Below are 23,112 nucleotides of genomic sequence, written 5' to 3'. Positions count from 1 at the left end.
CTGTAAACAATGCCTCATTGCAGTCTGGTTCTGCATTCATATTGCCTTTTTTCACAGGGTGATACAAAAAGAATGGTGCAGAAGGAAAGCGGATATCTTCTTACATGAAGTGACATCCAACAGCCAGAATGACATGGAAAGAGAGAAGACTCTTCCAGATTTTATTGCACCCCAGCGTGGCGCCGTTGGTGAGACCGGATGACCTCAAACAACGTATCTCAGCTGCAGTGGGATTGGTAACAGAGGAAATGCCTGCGTCTTGGCAGAACTAGACTACCACCTTGACATCTGGAATCACCAACGGCGCCGCCATCGACCTCTGTAAAGTGCAATAAAAACTTTAAGAGTCTTCTCTCTTTTCATGTCATTCTGGATGGTGGATGTCACTTCATGTATGAAGAAACCTGCTTTACTTTTGCACCATTCTTTTTGTATCACCTTATGTTTTATGTTGCGTTTATGGTGTCAACATTAGAGCTGAGCGAGTATACTCGCTAAGGCACATTACTGGAGCGAGTAGTGCCTTAGCCGAGTATCTCCCAGCTCGTCTCTAAAGATTCGGGGGCAGGTGCGGGTGACAGGTGAGTTGCAGCGGGGAGCGGGTGGAGAGAGGGAGAGAGAGATCTCCTCTTCCGTTCCTCCCCGCTCTCCCCCGCCGCTCCCCGCCGGCCCCCGAATCTTTAGAGACGAGCGGGGAGATACTCGGCTAAGGCACTACTCGCTCGAGTAATGTGCCTTAGCGAGTATACTTGCTCATCTCTAGTCAACATATTCCAAAAGAGCCGTTTACTAGAATTTTTAAGGTATTCCCTAACTACAAGATAGGGGATAACTCGCTGATCTGTGGGGGTCTCCGTCAAGAGGAGACTGAATGGTCAAGCAATCACGCCAGCGCTCCAGTCGCATTCAGTGGGACTGCTGAGATAGCCAAGCGGCACCCGCTCGGGTAACTTCAGATTCTGGTAAGCCCCTTTAATTGCTTTATCTCCGTTTAGGGCCCACCCACAAGAGCACTTTTACGCACGCGAAGAACATTTTTATCGCTTTTTAGAGTAAAAACGTGTGTTTTACGGAGGAGCACATGGCAGGGTGGACGGGCCCTTCGATGCATTTGGAGCCGTTATGTCATGTCGGCCTTTGCAACCAAGGCTCATGTGGAGATGCCAACCTCTCGTCCATACAACAATGGCCGTCCATCCCAGCTTTGAAATATAATTGACTTCCTTTCACAATATAAATCCTCATAAAATGTAGATTATGCATCTGATAACAGGGTGGAGCCAGAACACCGGCTGTTTGCAAGGGAAGCTGCAGAATTGTGAAAGCAGCTTTGTATGTGACGGAAGGCAGTGACACGAAATAACCCCGAATCTGTGCGGAAATAGTTAAAGGGCCACGCTGGCAAAAAGTTATAAAAAAAAGTTTTCCTTCATTATGTAACTAGTTCCCCAGTAGATAGAAGTCAATTAGCTATATATTACCTTGGCCAGTTATTATTTTCTATCTGAAACTCCCGGAGTCGTCCTCCTCAGGCGGATCACGTGATCTCAATTCTCACCAGCTGAGATTCACTTGGGTTTATATATTGTCAAATGCAGTCAGTTTTGTAGTTGGCATAATATATGTGTGATCATATTACATAGACCCTAGCATAGAAGTTATTTCGAGGGGAACACAGACCGTTCTAGAACAGTTACTAATGATGATTAGAGGCTTCTGTCACACAGTTATAATATAGGAGATCACAGCTCATCGTCCTGACTGTATTATTATGGTCTTTAGCTTGTTTAGCTGAATTCAGAAGGTAAGAGCAGTGTCCTCCCAGCAGGCAGAGATGGTACAGGCTGCAGCATGTGATTCTGTGCTGATGTATCTCGGGATTGATAGCACAGCATAGTGAAAGTGAAAGCAGGGAGCAATCAAGATGGTGCCTGACAGGAGGCTGCATAGCATACAAGTGTCTGCGATGTACATAGGAAACATCCAGACTATGACCATAGTCAGTCAATCAGGTGAGGGGGGGGGGGGGGGGGCAGGGATGAAAAATGTGTTTATCGCTGAAGTGGCCCTTTAGGAAAAGTTTTTACAAAGTTACTGATATTTTATGTTAACTGTAAAATATTGGAAGTGGATTAACCCTTTAAAGGGTCTGCCCAGGACTTTTGAGTCTTTTACTATTGGTGGCCCATCCTCATTATAGGGTATCCATAGATGATCGGTGGAGATCTGCTTAGGATCCCCGCCGATCAGCTGATTCCTGGGCTATCTTTGTGTGTACAGAGCTAGAAGCAGATAGCGGTGTCCGCAGGGCAGCGGTTTGGTTGACCAATCCTGATCATAAGTCACCAACCGTAAAAGTCCCAAAAAGTCCTGGACAACCCCTTTAAGTCAGGGCAGCTTTGCTTGGCTGTATGCCGGTATAGATCTTCCTCCTCTGATACATTTTTTGCAGCTTTCTCAGACCTTCACCTCCCCTCCCGCCTCGTCTTTAGCTGCGGGTTCCTACATGCGGCCCGAGTTGCAGGTTTTTGTAGCCTTTTCATCTGAATGTTTCTTGTTTTCAGCAGGACTTCATGTGCCGCTGTGATATTAAAGAAAAACGCTACTAAGATGGGGTTAAATAAGTTGTTTTTGACATTTTTCCATGTACCAACACCCTTGGGTGTGCCACACAGATTACCTAGCAAGAAAAACTGGTGTTCTGCCTGCTGTTACTGTTCTCACAGTGGAGAGCGGACTTGTCCCCATGTTTAGGATGCTGCTTGTATGATATTAGCAGTCTATAACGCCACGCAACGTCCTGACGTGATGGCGAGAGGCAGGTTTGACACTTGTCTGATACTGTATATCACAAGGCTGCTAACGAGGGTTGGTCTGCTGGCGTCAAGCAGCTCCCTAAAGGGGCCACATTTTTATTTTGTGCCTGGCGCCTCTCTGCACACCGCTGCTTCATATGGAGCCTTGTACCCCAACGTCTTCCAGTCCGCTCAGATCATCGTATTCAGCACTAATGTAACCTTCAGGCTTCCGACTACGTGCGAACAAATCCAGCATGTAAATTCCGAGTTGGGAGTGTATCAATGAATATAGTTTGTTCCTGTCAGTATGCAAACGACAGAACGAAGAGACTGATTAATCAGCATTTTACTTAAATAGAAAGATAGATTGGCTCGGCCGCCGGACGGTCGCAGGATAGAGAATGTCACTCGAAAAAAGGTTCTTTCTGCCTTTAAAAGACAGAAGTGTCCAGTTAAAGGGGTTGTCCGGTGATAAACTACTGATGGCTTATGTGCAGGATAGGTCATCAATAGTAAATTAGTAAGGGTCCGCTACCCGTGACCCCCACTGATCAGCTGTTTTCCAGGCCATTGTGCTCATGCACGAAGTCAATTACTGCAGTGGTTGGGCTTGGGATTACAGGCAAGGCTCACATTGAATTGAATGGGATCTTTGACTGTAATACCAAGCTTGGACACTGCATTAAGAATGGAGCTGTCTGCCTGCTGCAGAAATCAGCTCAGTGCATGAGGTCAGTGTCCCGGTGAACAGCTGAGCAGAGGGGGTTCTGGGGCGGCTGAAGTACTATTGATATAGGTTAATCCTGCACATAATTCTTCGATGGTTAACAACTGGACAACCCTGTAAGACAAAGTATGGAAAGAGCGTGAAAAAAACCATATATACCCAGGATGGGATTGCAGACAGCTGGCACAGCATGGCGCTATGGCTGTTCAGCAGTAAGAGCCATCATGAGTAGGACCGGTTAAAAATTAGTTGATACTCTGGATACAATTGCAAAATGGATGGAAATCGCGTGCGCCAATAACAAAATAACATTACAAGAAAAGCCGATTAAAAAAAAAAAATTGGACCTGTTTTATGGATCCTAATCGCCCGAGTGAATACAGCCCATTACATGTACGGCCTTTGACACCCATTGTAGCCTCTGTATATAGTGGATTGGTGAACGACCAAATAAGGCACCACGGAGGGGAACCAGGTTGTCTTCAGCGATGAATCCAGGTTTAGTGTGGGCACTGACATGTGTTCATATCGGGAGACCTCGGTGTGAGTGCCTCAATCCGGGCTTTGCTGTTAAGCAGCACAGTGCCCCCTGCTGGTGTGATAGTTTAAGGGGCCATTGCATATGACAGTCGGTCACCCCTAGTGGTGGTACGAGGGACAATGACAGCTCAGCGGTATGTTCAGGATATCCTGCAGCCACATGTGTTCCCCTCATGGCGGCTTCCAAGAGGCATTTTCAGTAGGATTTGCAGCAGGATCTTATATTGAACCTGTGTACCTCCATTCCCGCCTGTATCACATGCTACACCCAAGCTAGAGGCGGTACAACTGGGTACTAGAGCCTACATGCCCGCCTGTATCACATGTTACACCCAAGCTAGAGGCAGTACAATAGGGTACTAGAGCCTCCATGCCACCCGTATCACATCTTGTATCCAAGCTAGAGGCGGTACAACAGGGTACTAGAACCTCTATGCCCGGCTGTATCACATCTTGTATCCAAGCTAGAAGCATCACAAGAGGGTACTAAAGCCTCCATGCCCACCCATATCACATCTTGTATCCAAGCTAGAGGCAGTGCAAGAGGATACTAGAGCCAACATGCCAGTCCGTATCACATCTTGTATCCAAGCTAGAGGCGGTACAACAGGGTACTAGAACCTCTATGCCCGGCTGTATCACATCTTGTATCCAAGCTAGAAGCATCACAAGAGGGTACTAAAGCCTCCATGCCCACCCATATCACATCTTGTATCCAAGCTAGAGGCAGTGCAAGAGGATACTAGAGCCAACATGCCAGTCCGTATCACATCTTGTATCCAAGCTAGAGGCGGTACAACAGGGTACTAGAGCCTCCATGCCTCCCCGTATCACATCTATTATCCAAGCTAGAGGCGGTACAACAGGGTACTAGAGCCTCCATGCCCGTCCATATCACATCTTGTATCCAAGCTAGAGGCGGTACAACAGGGTACTAGAGCCTCCATGCCCACCCGTATCACATCTTGTATCTAAGCTAGAGGTGGTACAACAGGGTACAAGAGCCTCCATGCCTGCCCGTATCACATCTTGTATCTAAGCTAGAGGCGGTACAACAGGGTACTAGAGCCTCCATGCCCGTCCATATCACATCTTGTATCCAAGCTAGAGGCGGTACAACAGGGTACTAGAGCCTCCATGCCTGCCCGTATCACATCTTGTATCTAAGCTAGAGGCAGTACAACAGGGTACTAGAGCCTCCATGCCCGTCCATATCACATCTTGTATCCAAGCTAGAGGCAGTACAACAGGGTACTAGAGCCTCCATGCCTGCCCGTATCACATCTTGTATCTAAGCTAGAGGCGGTACAACAGGGTACTAGAGCCTCCATGCCTCCCCGTATCACATCTTGTATCCAAGCTAGAGGTGGTACAACAGGGTACTAGAGCCTCCATGCCCGTCCATATCACATCTTGTATCCAAGCTAGAGGCGGTACAACAGGGTACTAGAGCCTCCATGCCCTCCCATATCACATCTTGTATCCAAGGTAGAGGCGGTACAACAGGGTACTAGAGCCTCCATGCCTGCCCGTATCACATCTTGTATCTAAGCTAGAGGCAGTACAACAGGGTACTAGAGCCTCCATGCCTACCCGTATCACATCTTGTATCTAAGCTAGAGGCGGTACAACAAGGTACTAGAGCCTCCCTTCCGGGGGTCAGCTCCACAATAAATGATCTTCTGCTCTGATACTGTAACCACTGATTTCGATGTTACAATCACACAGTCTCATTCCATCCGCCTTCTTCTAGGTTGGGATTGTTTTGGTAATGAGTGTATATTAGAGAGTTGCAGGTCTCTCTATTATGCACTTATGACCACAAGACCCTCTTTGAAGCCAGTGGTATTGGAGTGCGTAGAGCATTAGAGCCATACTGTTCATTACCTCTTGAAGACTAAAGTTGTCTTTCTGCCCCCCCCCCTTCTATCTTTTCCTGCCCCCCCATTCCAATGTTCGTTTTTCTTCTTTAATTTTGCCACGAGACAGACTTGTGTCACTTAATGTAAAACGAGTGAGATGGCATTTCAGCTCAGAGGCTTTATAGACTTGCTGAACTTTTGTGAAAGATCATCCCAGTCCCGTTTCATTAATAATGAAAAGGAGGGGGCAATAAAATCACTCAATTCCAGGATGCACCATAGACTCGGAGCGAGGGGTTAGCCTCGGCTGCCGATATTAATGCCGCCCCCTTAACCCCTCTGCTAGAGTAGGTCCTGCAGCTCCCCTGGCACAGTGTGATTGCTCCCTGTGTCTCTCTGTATTAGGGTGCGGGGGAATCACTCTGCCCTTCTTTATATCCCCAACAGTTACAATTTAGGGGAATTGGTGTAAACTAATAAAAAGCATATATGGGAAGAGGCTTATTTGTTAATATGTATCCCCTATGTGCCGAATAGTTGACAAATGTTAGATTGTTAGGGCTGAAATCGGTAGAAATGGGGGTTGATAGAGAACTACTACTGCAGGTAATATATATATATAATTATTATTATTTTTTTTTTTTCACACAGTCCATCAAAAAAATGGCCGTGTGTATAGCCCCGAAGGCTAGAATGGGGCCATATGCGGTCTGAGGAATTACATGAGAAGCATGTAGTCGAAAGATACATTACTGTGCTGGTTGCCTGCAGTGAATATAACTGCCGTATGTGTGATCATTCACCTTTCTCAGTGCCCTTTCACACAGGACGATCTGTCGGCGTAGATGCCCAACAGGTTGTCCCAGCGATAATCATTCTTGCGTCTTTACACAGGTACACTAGTGAAAAGAGGCAGAGCAGGCGGGGGTCACCGGCCTCCATTCACAATAAACAGGCAGTCACGCATTAATGAACGACTGCCTGTTCACATGGGCCGATCCATCATCCAGTTCTATGCATGCAGGAACTGAAGACCAATGAGAAGCAGACACATTCTCGTTCATCATTCATTCGGGGTGTGCCTTTACACTGAACCATTATCGTGGATGCGAGAATGTGAAAGATTTATCAGGTTGTGTAAAAGAGCCCTTCGTGTAAAGCAGATCTTGTCTACTGATATTATGCTGTGTAGGTGTGATAGCGGTCGTAGACCTCTGTAAGCAAATCATACATCCGAGTGCTGACCAATATGGCCGTCATTACAGCTAGGGTATATCTCAATGTATACGAAAAGTCAAATTCAGCTGTCCATTCTTTCTCTCCACAGAACCCCCTCCCTCTCGCTGGAGGGAATATGGCGCCCTCGCTGTCATTCTGGCTGGCATCGCCTTTGGCTTCCACCATCTTTATAAGGTAAGCAGTGATGAATTTGCTATTCATCGGTCCCCTCTGTGCAGTGTGATAACTGGTAGATTTAACTGCATTATGCCCAATGACAAATTCAGCGGCCCCTGTCGGCACATCTTGGTGTCCATCTCCGGAGGTCAGACTTGGGCGGTCATTGTGACACAAGACGCTCCTGTAGTTGGGCTCCAGCATTTTAGTCTTTTTGTGTGTTAGTCCTAATTAGTCGTGTTCTGTCCCAGCTTGTATTTTTTATGTTGGTTATTTTATGCTGCCTTTTTTTCTTTCCAAATGTAGTTACACCCAAAATAATCAGATTAATCACCCGAGTAAGGTCTTGTTTTTCTTGCATTCATTCTTTCTGTTGCGCAAAAACTCCAGCTTCTCATATATTCTCACAATGGATGACTAAAGGACAAGGGTTCATTAGTCCCTGCCGTAGTCATCCCACGGAAGCAGCCATGTTGTAGTACCATCACAGATAATTATGGCATATCACTTCTCCATACTATTATAATATGTAGCCTTATTTCCACTAGTTACTGGGGATGGGACACTCCAGTTCTTGGTATTGATTGGTGTTCCAATAGTTGGACTTCATCAATAAGTCGCTTGCCGCTTAGCTATTCTACAGTGACAAGCTAAGAGCCATGGGTGAGGAACTAATATTATATAGTTCACCTCTATCCCAACCTAACGTGGCATTGATTCCACAACTGGACAGAAGACGTCTGGAGGAATGTTGAGCCGTCTGGATAGCCACCACAGCTCCGTGGTATTTGTAGTTGCAGGATCTTGGTTGCATATGGACCTCTCCACCGCATCCCATAAAAGCTTAATGAGGCTCATGTTGGGTGATTGTGTAGGCCAAACCATTCGTAGGAACTCTCAACTATGGTTTTCGAACCAATTCTGGACAACTTCGGCCAGATGGCATGGAGCCGTTATCCTGCTAAATATCTCATCATTGTTGGGTACATGAAGTTCATGAATTACTACAAATGTCACCAAGCAATATAATGTAGCGAGCACCAGTCCATGCCGTGTTTAGGCAGACCAGTAGACCCAACCCATGCCATGAGAACACATCCCACACCAGTATTGAACCACCACCATCCGGCACAGTGCCTTGCAGCCAGCTCAGATCCATGTCTTCGCTGGATCTGCACAACTCAAAAACCCTACTATCAGCCCAAAACAATTGGTACCATGACTTATCAGACCACGCCAGGTTGCCAGTCCTCTAGGATCCAGTTAGCAACCTCATGAGCCCAGGTGAGGCGTTGTGTCCGGTGTTGTGTTGTAACAGAGGCCTCTGGTGGGTCTTCTGCTCCCATATCCCATAGAAGGTAAAGAACGAGGCGCTGACCTGACAGATTTACATGTGGGGCTCCTGCATTGTATGTGGATGAGAGTTCTCTCAGAGTTGCTTGTCTGATCGCATGGACAATTCTGTGCTGTCTGATGCGAGTTGTGCCCAAGAATATTCAACGCAACTCAAAATTTGTCCATGTGCCTGTACCCTTATACAGATGTGGGTATCTATAAGCCATCACCTGAGATAACACTACTTCATAACCAGTTTACTTGACTGCTGTCCCATGATTTTTGGCACGTCAGTGTATATGCCCTTAATATCTGTAATGGGGAAAACTGCTTTGCTATTGATAGATCAAAATTGTTACGTCAACTAAATGGCGCTAACCATCACTTGCAGATGCCAGGTCTCAGGGTGATCTCTTTTCGGAAAGTCTGGTCACCTAATAATTTGCCCAGTAGCTTCTAGACTTTCTTGGAAGAGTAACAATAATTTAAAGGAACACTTCAAGCAATTCCTATTGCAGGGCTTGAGGGGGCGGGGCATGATACAGATTCAAAAAACACCAATGAGAGCATCCCTACCATGCTCCGCCCCTTCAGGCTTTTCACGGAATTTCCCTTTAACTTGCACCTATCCTAAATAGCGGTAGGCTGATGTTTCTGTCCTCACCTTGCACAGAGGTACCTGCTTCCGCTAATCACCAGCAGCAAGGAGAGCCGCAAGCAGCTGCAGCGCATCGAGGCCAGCGTGTCGGAGATGAGTGGCAGCGTCACACAGACAGGTAACGATTAACGACTCCATTCCTGCCTGCTAAACCCCCCCGCCCCCACCCCGTAGTCATAACTTCATTTATCTGCTCACAAAATCTGTTCACATTTGCAAATGAAGACGCCTTCATTTCAGTTTAATTTGAAATTGCTTGTTTACTGTCGCTACGGCCTCAATTAATTATGTTTTTACGGAAAGGATCCCAACCTCAGAATATTAATAAGGGGCTGGAGTGACAGCCCTTTAGTGTACTGGGAGGTTTGGCTTCCGTCTCCCCAGGATGACAGTAAAGGTGTGTGTTGTGCACGTGTGCCGGGTGCAGGAAGGGGCGACCGTGCGCTGCAGGAGACCGATCTCACCTGGGGGGGGTATATGAAGGGTTGTGCAGCCATATGGATCTGGAAGATGCTCCAGTCAGTCCAGGAGAGCTGGGGGACAACCCTGTAGCGGCTGCCATGGCGGCCAGATTACTTGTTACCCAACTTTCTCGGAGCAGGTATAGCTAATGCTCCGTTTATACCTATGGGGCTGCATTAAGAGCCTCCAGCACAGATTCCATAGTCTTTGAAAAGTGAAATATCGCTGAAAACGGCACGTTTTTTTTCCCGCCGTCTCGTTGGAACACAACAGGAACCGCCATCAATCAGTGGGATACGTTGTGCAACACATTCAGGACTGCATCATGGTTTGTGTTTGTAGTGACAAACTCAGATGACCACCATTTGGACAGAAGAAAAAGCGTTTCCGGTATTTTTAGCCGGATCTGTAAAACCGGCCTCATGTTGACTTTACACGGGACATCGATCATCTGAATAGCCTCTTGAAATAGTCGCTAAAGCGTCCGAACGACTTGTTTGTGCTCCTTACCCAACGGAGGGATCGCTCTGCACTTGTTTCACTTTGTAGTCGCTGAACAAATCGTTAGGACTACCTACACAGACCTAAATATTGTTCCTTGGTAACTACGGGGCCGGACCTTCTTTGGCGGATGGGTTCTTGAAGTTTCAAAAGTACTAAAAAGTTTTTAAAAAATCAATATAAACTTGGATCACGGTAATCCTGCTGATCCATGTAAGAAAGGTATCTGATTTTTAGGCCCAATGCAAGCGGGAGTATTAGCATTGCGAAATCCGGAGCGGGCGGCGGCCGCCGGCGGATTCCATAGCAAATGCTGCCCATAGCATGGTATACAAAATCGCTTTTCCCTGAAGTCAATGGAAGCCGTCTGGAATGCGTGTCCACGCCTAGCGACGGCGCAACGTCATCTGTACATCTGCATTATAGTGGAAGATCACTGCGGATAGGTATACAGGGGTCACCGGCCAGGCAAAGATCAGATTCCACTGTGGGCTGCATGCGGCTTTACTGAATGGTGAACACCGTCAAAACAAAACCCAAGAACGGTGACAGAATTTTTGATTACCCCCCCCCACCCCCCAATCAATAAATAAATAAATAGTGAAAGTTCTACAATACATAATAAAAAAGGCATATGCTCATCCAGTTCTGCCTATTACCCCCCCCCCCCCCCCCCAATGTTGATCCAGAGGAAGGCAAAAAGACCCCAATGAGTTAGAAACCAATTTCCCCCATTTAAAGGGAAAAAATTCCTTCCTGACTCCAATCTGGCAATCAGAATATTCCCCGGATCAACAACCCTTGAAGTTATTAATGATTATAACAATATATGTACCCCAGAGGGTGACCAACTTGTCCCAAAAATTAAAAACCAGCCCGCATACGGGTATGCCAGTTATGGATCTTACAATGCGACAATTACAATCGCTTGGTCCCGTCACAAAGGGGTTAACGTGTTCTCTCAGTGACCTGGAAGGGGCGCTGTGTGTTGGAGGAGGTTGAGGGTTCCCCCCGGGATCCTTCCCTTGTAAGTCTATGTGGTTTCCACATAGCAGGAGTTGCACTGATCGCGGCCCTGTTGTCTGCCAGCACCCCCCCCCCCCCCCTCCAGCGGCCGCTGTCAGGGAGCTGACAGCCCGGGATAGATGGATAAAGCAGGCAGTGCTGGAGATACAGAGAGATAGAGCCTATGATAAATGGCTGACTGTGATAAGGGACACACACAGCTATACTTTTCAATCCAGTCAGCCCTCCGCCACAGTGATACATTGCAAATCCCACAGATGAAATGGGAGGGAAGAGATTAGATGGGGGAGAGCATAAATCCCGGGCAGAGGAGGCGCGCACGCCGTGCCTCCGTGTAGACGGAGCCGCCGCTGAGCACATGATTAGGCCTTCGCTCAACTAGTTGATTTCCGCGTGCCATTCATCACATTACCGAGCAGCTTGTAAAGACACGGGGCGTGCGCCCTGACGGCGACTTTATTTCCCCTTTCTCTTGAAGTCCGCGACGTCGTAAAGCTTCGTGAAGTTACTGATTGGAAAAGTTATTACGGGATCCGATCACACGAAGGCCATTTAAAGCGAGAAGGACATTCAGATTAGAAGGGTTGATATTCCCGCTGACTGATTTGTCATTGCTTATATAGCGCCAACGTATTCCGCAGCGCTGTACAGAGATCACTCACGTACATTCTTACCCCCACAGTAGTCTGCGCTATTTTTCCGCGTTTAGTGAAGCTCATCACCCATCACAATGACGGGGTGCGCTAAGACACGCCGTCAGCCGCAGGAGCAAAAACAAAATCGCGGCAAAGCGCCACGTTCTAAATGACGATGTTTTGTCAACAGTATGTCTGAGAGTCGGCTTACGCAGTGATTTCGTGTTTTTTTTTTTTTTTTCTTCTCCACATTTCAGGGCTTACCTTAGGCTAGATTACACCCTGGGGGCATTTTTTTAGTTGCTTCCGTCATAAGAAAAAAAAAGATATATTGAGCGGTCGGACTGTATTCTGCTTGTGCAAGAGATTAGCAAGATAGTAGCATACCCACACCCGGACAGCTTAGTGAATAAATACAGCACCAGAACCAAGTGAACCACAGTACTACAACCAAACATAAATACAGCACCGAAATGAAGCTCAGTACATAAATACAGCCCCAGAACCAAGCTCATAACATTAATACAGCACCAGAACAAAGCTCATAACATAAATACAGCACCAGAACCAAGCTCATAACATAAATACCGCACCAGAACCAAGCTCATAACATAAATACTGCACCAGAACCAAGCTCATAACATAAATACTGCACCAGAACCAAGCTCATAACATAAATACTGCACCAGAACCAAGGTCATAACATAAATACTGCACCAGAACCAAGGTCATAACATAAATACCACACCAGAACAAAGCTCTTAACATAAATACCACACCAAAACAAAGCTCATAACATAAATACCGCACCAGAACCAAGCTCATAACATAAATACTGCACCAGAACCAAGCTCATAACATAAATACAGCACCAGAACCAAGCTCATAATATAAATACTACACCAGAACAAAGCTCATAACATAAATACCACAACAGAACCAAGCTCATAACATAAATACAGCACCAGAACCAAGCTCATAACATAAATACCACACCAGAACCAAGCTCATAACATAAATACCGCACCAGAACCAAGCTCATAACATAAATACCGCACCAGAACCAAGCTCATAATATAAATACTACACCAGAACAAAGCTCATAACATAAATACCACAACAGAACCAAGCTCATAACATAAATACCGCACCAGAACCAAGCTCATAACATAAATACCGCACCAGAACCAAGCTCATAATATAAATACTACACCAGAACAAAGCTCATAACATAAATACCACAACAGAACCAAGCTCATAACATAAATACAGCACCAGAACCAAGCTCATAACATAAATACCGCACCAGAACCAAGCTCATAACATAAATACCGCACCAGAACCAAGCTCATAACATAAATACCGCACCAGAACCAAGCTCATAACATAAATACAGCACCAGAACCAAGCTCATAACATAAATACCGCACCAGAACAAAGCTCATAACATAAATACCACAACAGAACCGAGCTCATAACATAAATACAGCACCAGAACCGAGCTCATAACATTACCGCACCAGAACCGAGCTCATAACATTACCGCACCAGAACCAAGCTCATAACATTACCGCACCAGAACCAAGCTCATAACATAAATACCGCACCAGAACCAAGCTCATAACATAAATACCGCACCAGATCCAAGCTCATAACATAAATACCGCACCAGATCCAAGCTCATAACATAAATACCGCACCAGATCCAAGCTCATCAGATTAGTTCTGATGCTTTATGTATTTTATAAGAAAAGTTCTGGTGCCGTATGTACTTTATGAGCTGCGTTCTGGTGCTGGAGTTATGAACTGAGCTAGGCATCGGTGCTAGATTTGTGAACTGAGCTTGATTCTGTTACTGTATTTACACTATGAGCTTGGTTCTGGTACAATATTTGTTCACCGAACTGTTCTGGTGTGGGTATGCTGCTAACTTGCTGCTTCTGCAGATTGCTTATCAGTGCGATTATATATGTATATCGTTTATGCCTAATGTTAAGAGTGGCACCAATAAAGGTTGCGCACAGGGGGCCATCTAACCTAAGCCCGCCACTGTATCAGGCTCTCTCGCCGCTGTGCGCCATGTCTCTGTACACCATAATTAATACATCGTGCTGATTTCTATCTATAAATGTATAATGAATGAAAAAGCCGCTTACGGACCACAAGTCCTGCAATTCTCCTGAGCTGTCCCCGTGTCTTGTCCATTGTCGCAGTGACCCAGCTACAGACCACCCTGGCTGCCGTACAGGAGCTGCTCCTACAACACCAGCAGAAGATCCAGGAACTGACCCAAGAACTGGCCGCCTCCAAGGTAAGAGAGACTCGATCCCCCTCCCGCCTGATCTACGGATCCTGGAATCTGCTGTCCACTTTAGGAGAACCCATTTCTGGCCTCCGTGTCTTCTAGATTGTGAGCTCTTGTGGCTAGGGCTACCTCCTGCTGTGCCTTGGTACTATATTGGGACCTACCTGTCATCCCACATCAGTATAGCCGCTCTCAGCCTTTCTACTAGTTCAAGAGAATGGCAACAATATTTGTACGACGACAATAAATAAGCAATAAATTGTTACAATCGCAGTAGGAATGTAGATACAATGTAACTGATGTGGAGTCTGCAGCCGTAATGCCGACGGGTCAGAGGTGCTTCTTTCCAGCAGCGGCTAATCTGCCGGCTCTGCTACACCCAGATCTCGTGTCGCTCGGTTATTTACGGCAATGAAAACACAGAATGCCTGGTAACATTTACTGTTTTCTGCCGTCCCTTTATAGCTTTAGCCTTATGCACTGAGAGTTAATGGACCCTTAGCTGTCAGGGGAAGCAATCAGCCAGACGGCACCTTGGTGTCTTAATTTCCTCTTCCCAGGTCTGCACCGTCCCCGAGCTGCGGTACGCCCAGCGTCTATGTCTTACGCTATTTTACAATTGTAGGGTACTTTATTTTATAGCACAGTGTTTCTTGTCTCTTTATTCTAGGCAACCAACTCCACTAACACAATTCTGGAATCTCAGAGCATCCAGGAACTTAAGACTGAAATCTACTCCTTGAAGGGGCTGCTTCTAAACAGGTATGCATCCTTTAAGGGAAAAAATAGAAGCCTTTTTTTAAAGGGCCACTCCAGCAAAAACACATTTTTCCATCTCTCCTTGCCGCAGTCTCCTATGTATATTGCAGTCGCTTTCATGCAGTGCAGCCTTCTGGCAGGCACCATCTTCATGCTGAGATTTCCTCCTGCTCACTTTCTCTATGCTCTGCTAACACTCCCATTAGGCATCAGCTAGAGCCAGTACCATCTCTGTCTGCTGGGAGGACACTGCCATTACTTTCTGTATACTATGCTCACCTAAATAAACTGCAAACCATAATTATAGCGTTAGGAGGATGTACTGTGATCTCCTTTTATGATAGCTGTGTGACAGGAGCCTCTAGGCATCAGTAGTAATTGTGTCTAAAGCGTTTCTGTAGTAGAGTCCGTGTAATATCATCACACAGGGATTATACTGACTAAAAAACTAACTTCTTGAGACAACTTGAAGCCAAGTAATACTCAGGTGGTCACAATGAGATCACATGACCCACCTGATAGAAAGGAATAGCTAAGCATGGTAATACGATCCAAATTATATATACTGGTGGCTTGTTACATAAAGAATGAAAAAAAATCATCGGAGTGGCCCTTTAATAATGTATATTCCAGTGCAGAATGGGAAGGCGATATCTGGCCTCACTGGTGTGTATAATATTTTGTTCCAGGGTCATAATGTTAAGGGGATCAGTTAAGTTAAGCTTTATTTGTATAATACTTGACATCTCCTTTAATTGTATCCTTAAAGGGGTTGTCCCGCGAAAGCAAGTTGGGGTATACACTTCTGTATGGCCATATTAATGCACTTTGTAATGTACATTGTGCATTAATTATGAGCCATACAGAAGTTATTCACTTACCTGTTCCGTTGCTGGCGTCCCCGTCTCCATGGTGCCGTCTAATTTCAGCGTCTAATCGCCCAATTAGACGCGCTTGCGCAGTCCGGTCTTCTCCCTTCTGAATGGGGCCGCTCGTGCCGGAGAGCTGCTCCTCGTAGCTCCGCCCCGTCACATGTGTCGATTCCAGCCAATCAGGAGGCTGGAATCGGCAATGGAACGCACAGAGCCCACGGTGCACCATGGGAGAAGACCTGCGGTCCACCGTGGGTGAAGATCCCAGCGGCCATCTTCGCAAGGTAAGTAAGATGTCACCGGAGCGCGGGGATTCGGGTAAGTACTATCCGTTTTGTTTTTTTTTTAAACCCCTGCATCGGGTTTGTCTCGCGCCGAACCGGGGGGCTATTGAAAAAAAAAAAAACCATTTCGGCACGGGACAACCCCTTTAACTTTGTATGAGATGTGAGCATAAATGGTCGCTGAGTTCCCAACAAGCTTTGTGTAAAACGTACAAAGTCTATAAATAGTACAAGTGATTATTAGAAACTTTGTGATATATTATCAGAATAAAATGCTCCATTTCTCCTCCCCCTAATCTGTTCCCTCTGATGCTGCTAAAATCCGTCTTAGTAGACAAGATGGACTAACAGATCACTGACAAATCGGGCCCCCCCAGGAATCTGGGTCCGACTGCAAATGCTACTTCTACAGACTTTATGAATACACTGTAAATACAGGATGATTATAATTAAAGGGTTTGGCCAGTTGTAAACTATTAATGGCCTTTCTTCAACATAAGTCATCAATAGTAGATCAGCGGGAGTCTGATGCCCTGGACCCCAGCCACTCAGCTGCCCTCTAGGCCTACGCGCTTGTGCATTGAGCCGATTTCTGCGGGAAGCAGACAGCTCCATTCTCACTGCAGTGGCCAGGCTTGCTATTACACACAAAGTTGACATTCATTTCATTGGGACCATGGCCTGCATTACCAAGCCTGGACACTGCAGTGAGAATGGAGCTATAGCTTCCTGCAGGAATCCGTACAGTGCCCAAGGGAATCGGCCCAGAGAGCCGCTGATTGGCGGGGGTCCCTGGTGACAGTCAACAGTGCTGAAAATCTTGTTTCCGGTGGTAAAATTTGTAACTTTTTTTTCACATGGATCACTTCCACATGTCCTGGATAGAATTATCACCAGGTTGGGTTTAAGTACGCCCGGTAGATGTCTCTGTAGACATCTCTGAATAGGGATATTTTAATTATGATCAGCCTGTATATCCACTTTTTAACATTCTTATCCACCTCTGTTTCCTATAGGGTCTACCCATCTCAGACTTTTCTGGCATATCCTGCGGAAATCCCATAAAAGTCAGATAGCTGTGGATCCCACCTCTGGGACTTGCACCTGTCTCTAGTTTTAGCCCCCATTTCTCTTGCCCAGCTGTCTGAGGTGGTGGGAATTATGGAAACAGCCAAGTGGGCTTCGCTACACTGATCCCATAATTCTCATAGAAGTCAGTGGAAGTCCTGGAAACAGTGTGACACGGCGAGCTATGCCAATTGACTTCTATGGCAGTTACGGAAAAGGCATAAGGTGGCCATGCTAAGCTGTTTCCCTCCTCTGAAACCCCCCCACCAATTCTGAGAATGGGGGTCCCGTGTCCAATTCTTCTCAGCACTGCGGGTTTGCTGCAGTGACCTGGAGATTGAATCAAGCGGGGGTCACACATGCACGGCGCCACTCCATTCATATCAATGGCAGTGATGGAAATAGATGAGTACAAGCCCTCGGCTATCTCCGGCAGTCCCATTGAAGACTATTTGAGCGGCACGTGTTTATGCGACTCCCACTTCATTCAGTCTCCCCCTCACAGTGGGTGGGTGAAAGGAAGGGGGGGAGGGCAGTAATCCTGCAGTGAGGAGGATATGGGAACCTCCATTTTCGGGATCGGTTGGGGTCTCTCTGGGAATACCCCTTTAAGGATCATAAATAATCTTGAAGCCTGCCTCTCCTTCATGGGAAGGTCAGGTGACCTATAAGTCTGTCAGTTCTCCAGGCTTTTGTCTCTTTATATGGACACACTCTGGGTGACATTTACAGAATTATGGCATTAAAAAGTTGCACATTTTTGCACAAGCCCCACTTACGCAAACATTTGTAACTTTTTTTTATGCCACCCACGACACTTTTACAAAAAGTAGGTAACGCTTGTCAGGAGGGGCAGATTTATGTGTAACTTACACCTGAAATGTACAGCAAGTGGGACCTGGAGAAGGCACTCATGTATTAGGTGCCTCAGGGAAAATGATGATAAGCCCGCTGTCGGAAATGCGGGGCTTAGTACATTTTTCCTTTTAAGTCTTGTTTTGCCTTATTCTGAGTTAACACAGACTATACAGGGGGTGGACAAAAATATGGAAACACCATATAAATTGCATGGGATTTTAACCATTAGCACTGAGCTGCCCTTTTGACCCCTGCTTGGCTTCAGAGCTTTCCTGCCAAATTTATGTGTACTTCACCTCTTGCCCTGCTCTGGGTGGTTTTGTGACTCATTGTGTATGTGTTTGTTCTTTCCATTACTAGGCGGCAGTTCCCTCCATCTCCTTCTGCACCTAAAGTTCCTGCTTGGCAAATCCCAGTGAGAGCGCCATCTTTACCCAATCAGACAACGTTAAACCACAACAGCAGCAGCGACATATCTCCGGTTAGTAACGAGTCTGGTTCTTCTTCTCCCGTGAAGGAGAATCACAGCCCCGAAGGCTCCAAGGTCAACTCCCATCACTTGCCCACCACTCGAGAAGAAGATCCTGAGATTGATGTGCAGAGTCAGGTGCGCATGGAAGTTCAGGGCGAAGAGGAAGGGGATGAAGACGAAGAAGAGGAGGAAGACGTTGGACAAGTTGATGAAGAAGATTGCATCGGGGTCCAGACTGAAGACCGAAGAGGAGGGGATGGACAGATCAATGAGCCGGTGGAAAAGTTGCGTCGACCTGAGGGAGCCAGCAACGAGATGGACTGATGGTAAACGATTGAGGTACTAAGTATTACTCCTAGCTGTCCCCCTCCCAGTCTATTTGGGGGTCAGTCCCTCTTATACACCCATCACCAGGAAACTGTGTGATCTTCTGTGGTACAGTTCTATATGCGAAGAAGAAGGATCTTGCAGACCAGTTTTTTTTTTTAGTGCCCTGCTATGTCTTTGTTCATACAGCTATACAATAATTGTGTCGGCAAAAGTCATTTCTGCATATGCGTAACTAACCAGCCGGAGCGCTGCTCACTTTCACAACCCTCCACAGCCGGCGCACTTGTCAGCAATCAGTTGGCATGCAAGGAAATGTGACAATGGACGGCAGGATGCAACTTATATCCTCAGTTTACGAGAAAGACATCCTCTCTTCCCAAAATAGAGATGAAACATAGAAATGTTCCTTTGAATTAATGTCAAATCACCTCTTGATTTGCACACAACATGTAATCACTGTTGGGCGCACTCTGAAGCGTGCATGCATGCGTGTGACACGGACTCCAGACACTTGTCGTGTGAGTGCTACACGTGTTAAAGTTCCCAGTCTCGTTGGCAAATGGAGATATACAGAAAACATACTTTCCCATTTAATGTCATATTATCACAGGTTTTATATCTTCTCACTCTGACCATGGCTGTAATCTTCAGTCATTTTGTTACCTTAATCATTCACGTCTTACTGTCTTATTCGCACGTTATTGCTCAGTATTGGTTGTAAATCAGTTCTACAACCAGGCTGGAGGTATGCCAGACGGCTCACTCCTCACTGCCAGACATTCAGAGGCTTTAAATACTTGTAGTTAGCGATTCCCTGTACTGCAGCAGATCAGCCATTGAGAGGAACTCTTACACATTTCATCATCTCCTCTGCTGATTCCAGATCTGATCGTTCTTATCCTATCGCAATCTTCCAAATCTCATCCTTACTTCTAATTGTAATGCTTCGTGCTAGCGTCATGCACTCAAACCAACCTACGACTTCACAGACTTCACTCTCTTTCCTTTTCTTAATTTATACCATCTTATCTGTTATTGATTCTCACACGTTCTTCTTCTTACCTACTCATCCATGCTCTATCTCGCCCTTTCATTCATGCTTCTTCTTATCTTCTCATCCAGGCTTTCCCTTACCTCCTTGTCCATACTTCTCTTACCTTTTCATCTGTTCTTCCTACTTTCTTGTCCATTCTTTGTCTCACCTTCTCAACCTTTCCTCTTCTGAGCTTCTCGTCCTTGCATCATCTTACCTTCCCATCTGTGCTATTTCTTGTCCGTGCTTCTTCTTACCTTCTTGTCTGTTTTTCTCATCCACCACCTTATGTGCTCTTAATTTTCATGCATTCTTCTTCTTAACTTCTCATCTGTCCTTCTTCTCACCTTCTTGTCCTTTCTTCTTCTGACCCACTTGTTCTTTCTTCTTCTCACTACCTTGTTCTTTCTTCTTCTCACCACCTTGTTCTTTCTTCTTCTCACCACCTTGTTCTTTCTTCTTCTCACCACCTTGTTCTTTCTTCTTCTCACCACCTTGTTCTTTCTTCTTCTCACCACCTTGTTCTTTCTTCTTCTCACCACCTTGTCCTTTCTTCTTCTCCCAACCTTGTCCTTTCTTCTTCTCACCACCTTGTCCTTCCTTCTTCTCACCACCTTGTCCTTCCTTCTTCTCACCACCTTGTCCTTCCTTCTTCTCACCACCTTGTCCTTTTTTCTTCTCACCACCTTGTCCTTTTTTCTTCTCACCACCTTGTCCTTTTTTCTTCTCACCACCTTGTCCTTTCTTCTTCTCACCACCTTGTCCTTTCTTCTTCTCACCACCTTGTCCTTTCTTCTTCTCACCACCTTGTCCTTTCTTCTTCTCACCACCTTGTCCTTTCTTCTTCTCACCACCTTGTCCTTTCTTCTTCTCACCACCTTGTCCTTTCATCTCTTCCATTATTATTTAGTCTTCCTATCTATTCTTGCTACTTTCCCACACATTCTTCATCTTACCATCTCACCCTGTCTGTTACTGTTTCACCCAATACCCTTCTTACCTTCCTACTTATTCTCCTCCTTACCTTTTTATCCTTTCTTCCCCTTACCATCTCACTAATTCCTTTGCATACCTTATCTTTCATTCTTCTCTTTACCTTCTCACCCTTTCTCTTCCTCATCTTACCTTCCATGGTCATACCTCTCCTTTCCTTAAATTTGCCCCTTTTTCAGTTTATATTTTTTTCTCCATCATCGTCAAAACTTTTTTCTTAGTTTGCCACTGTATATCATCTCTTCATTGACAGCAGAAATCCCAGAACCGTTGGATTGTGAATGTTTCGCATCCTTTTGAGCTGTTTTTTGTCATCTTTTTTGCTTTGTTCTCATATTTTCAGTCTCATCCCCAAAACAAAGAATAATCAAAGCCGGCATCAGAACAATAATGACATCTAGAACATATAGATTTGCTTTTATTTCTGTGGATAGAAGTTTTTTGCTTCCACTCTTTGTGCTTTCATGAATACTCCTTGTAAAAGGACAACAGAACAGAACATACGGGGTTTAGCTGCTCAATTTTATTATGTCTGGGACAGGAAAAACGAAAATCCTTATTCATTGCATGAATGCAACGCCGCACATCCTTAATTTCATCAGCCAACTGTGCTCATTAGTGTGCTAATGTATAGATTTCCAGTAAAAATATAATTGTACATAATTGTAATAAAGATGAGTTAGACTATTTAAGCCGGGTCTTCAAGTGTTTTATTCCTTGGGTGTAATTTATGCAGAAGAGATGTCTTCAAGATTTTGTTTTTCTATTGAAGGTGCTAATGGGTTTTGCACTTGCGCTCCAGCTCGCCCTTCCTCCTCTATCATTGAGACGTCTTCTCAAGTAGCAGAGAAGATTGTGACTCACATCGAGAAACAATAAAGTGCACAGATAGGTGGCTGCGTACCGCTGGCATCTCCATAGAGGGAAGCTGCACCCTGGAAGACTCCACGGTTGACTCCCTTGTACTGATCTTGAGTTGGACCCTGTCGTCGCCTCCACATCCAAAGCCACAACTGGAAATGTGCCGGAGTGCAATGCATTGTGCGAGCTCAGATGACATTATATAAATGGCTGGCGATCGGCCATGTGTCGGAGCTCGGGGGAAGCTTCTGCTTTGGCACGGGGGACGGCGAGTGTTGGGGTGACTTTACACGGGGCGACTTCTGTCCAAATAATCAGAGCGAGTGCAAAGGAAAGTCCTATGTAAATACAGACACCGACGGGGTGAAGAACAATAAATTGCTGACTAGTCGTTTTGCTTCAGCTCACCTAAAAAAGATAGTTGCTGGTTGATCAAGCGACGTCTGGTGTCAGTCCTTCAGGTTTGAACAATTGTTGCTCAGTGTAAAGGTGTCCGAAAGCTCAGAAGCAGATTTAGTGTATCTCCACCTGCGCAATATCTGATGGTGGCAACATAGGAAGGTTCAGAACTTTTTTCCAGAAACAGCGCCACCCTTGTCCATTTGGCTGTATGTGGTATTGCAGCTTAGTTCCATTCAAGGAAATGTGACTCGGCTGCAATACTAGAAAATATTGGCACTGTTTCTGGTTTTAATGCAAATTAACCCCTCAGTGACGTCTCCAGCTCCACCTTCTGTGTTCTAGCGCAATGTGTGTGCGCCTCTTTGAGCGGTCAGGTGTGTGCGTGGTGATGTCAAGAAGCAGTCACCGCACGTCCGCCTGATTGCTCAGAGCGGTGCGCACACATTGCGGTGGAACGCATGCCGTCGCTCATCTGGATAACATCATTGAAATCAATTGGTCCTCTTCATGCGCGATATATGACTATATATCATTCTGCACGATACTCGACCATGTGAATTCAACCTCAAATTGCATACCGAGAAAATGTCACTTATGACAAGTGGGCGGGGTTAGCAGCGCCTCATGAATAAGCCGGACTCCACTCTTACCGGGTGTAGCTGTTTCAGTGCTCGGAACCTGCCAAAAACATCACCCATAAGTGACTGACCACGAGAATCGGTGTCACTACTGGGCGCTGCCCTCAGCATAAAACACCCACAGGGGCCCTTTAACACTTTTTGGAACTGTAGAGAAAAGTAGATGAGCAGAATCCGATGACAATCTGTGAGGGCGGCCCGACCCAAGTCTGCTGTTGGGGTGGAGGGGGGGGGGGTCCGGCGTGTTGGATTTCAGTGCAGACAATCCTGTGAGAGATAAGTGCTACTTCTTGTCTGG

At 45.9% G+C, this 23,112-nt stretch overlaps 2 protein-coding genes across 2 annotated transcripts in view; one reads left to right on the top strand and one right to left on the bottom strand.

The window, feature by feature from the left end:
* The window catches only part of PEX14 (peroxisomal biogenesis factor 14), a 137,987-nt gene extending 116,382 nt beyond the window's left edge, over positions 1-21,605 (top strand). The window contains exons 5-9 of the mRNA XM_066606570.1: positions 7,255-7,340; positions 9,331-9,433; positions 14,153-14,250; positions 14,915-15,006; positions 18,446-21,605. Coding sequence (XP_066462667.1) covers positions 7,255-7,340; positions 9,331-9,433; positions 14,153-14,250; positions 14,915-15,006; positions 18,446-18,881 — 815 coding nt within the window. The 3' untranslated portion in view covers positions 18,882-21,605. The remainder of the gene's footprint in view (positions 1-7,254; positions 7,341-9,330; positions 9,434-14,152; positions 14,251-14,914; positions 15,007-18,445) is intronic.
* Positions 20,248-20,820, bottom strand: LOC136633521 (cylicin-2-like). Its single transcript, XM_066609282.1, has one exon. It carries the CDS (start codon positions 20,818-20,820, stop codon positions 20,248-20,250), a length of 573 nt encoding a protein of 190 aa, XP_066465379.1.
* Positions 21,606-23,112: the final 1,507 nt, after the last annotated feature.

The sequence above is a fragment of the Eleutherodactylus coqui genome, chromosome 6, assembly GCF_035609145.1.
Source record: "Eleutherodactylus coqui strain aEleCoq1 chromosome 6, aEleCoq1.hap1, whole genome shotgun sequence".
NCBI lineage: Eukaryota > Metazoa > Chordata > Amphibia > Anura > Eleutherodactylidae > Eleutherodactylus > Eleutherodactylus coqui.
This window is presented reverse-complemented; position numbering and strand designations above follow the sequence as displayed.

Excerpts from the sequence above, each read along its gene's own strand:
- LOC136633521 (XM_066609282.1), bottom strand. The coding sequence starts at position 20,820 with ATGGAAGAGATGAAAGGACAAGGTGGTGAGAAGAAGAAAGGACAAGGT.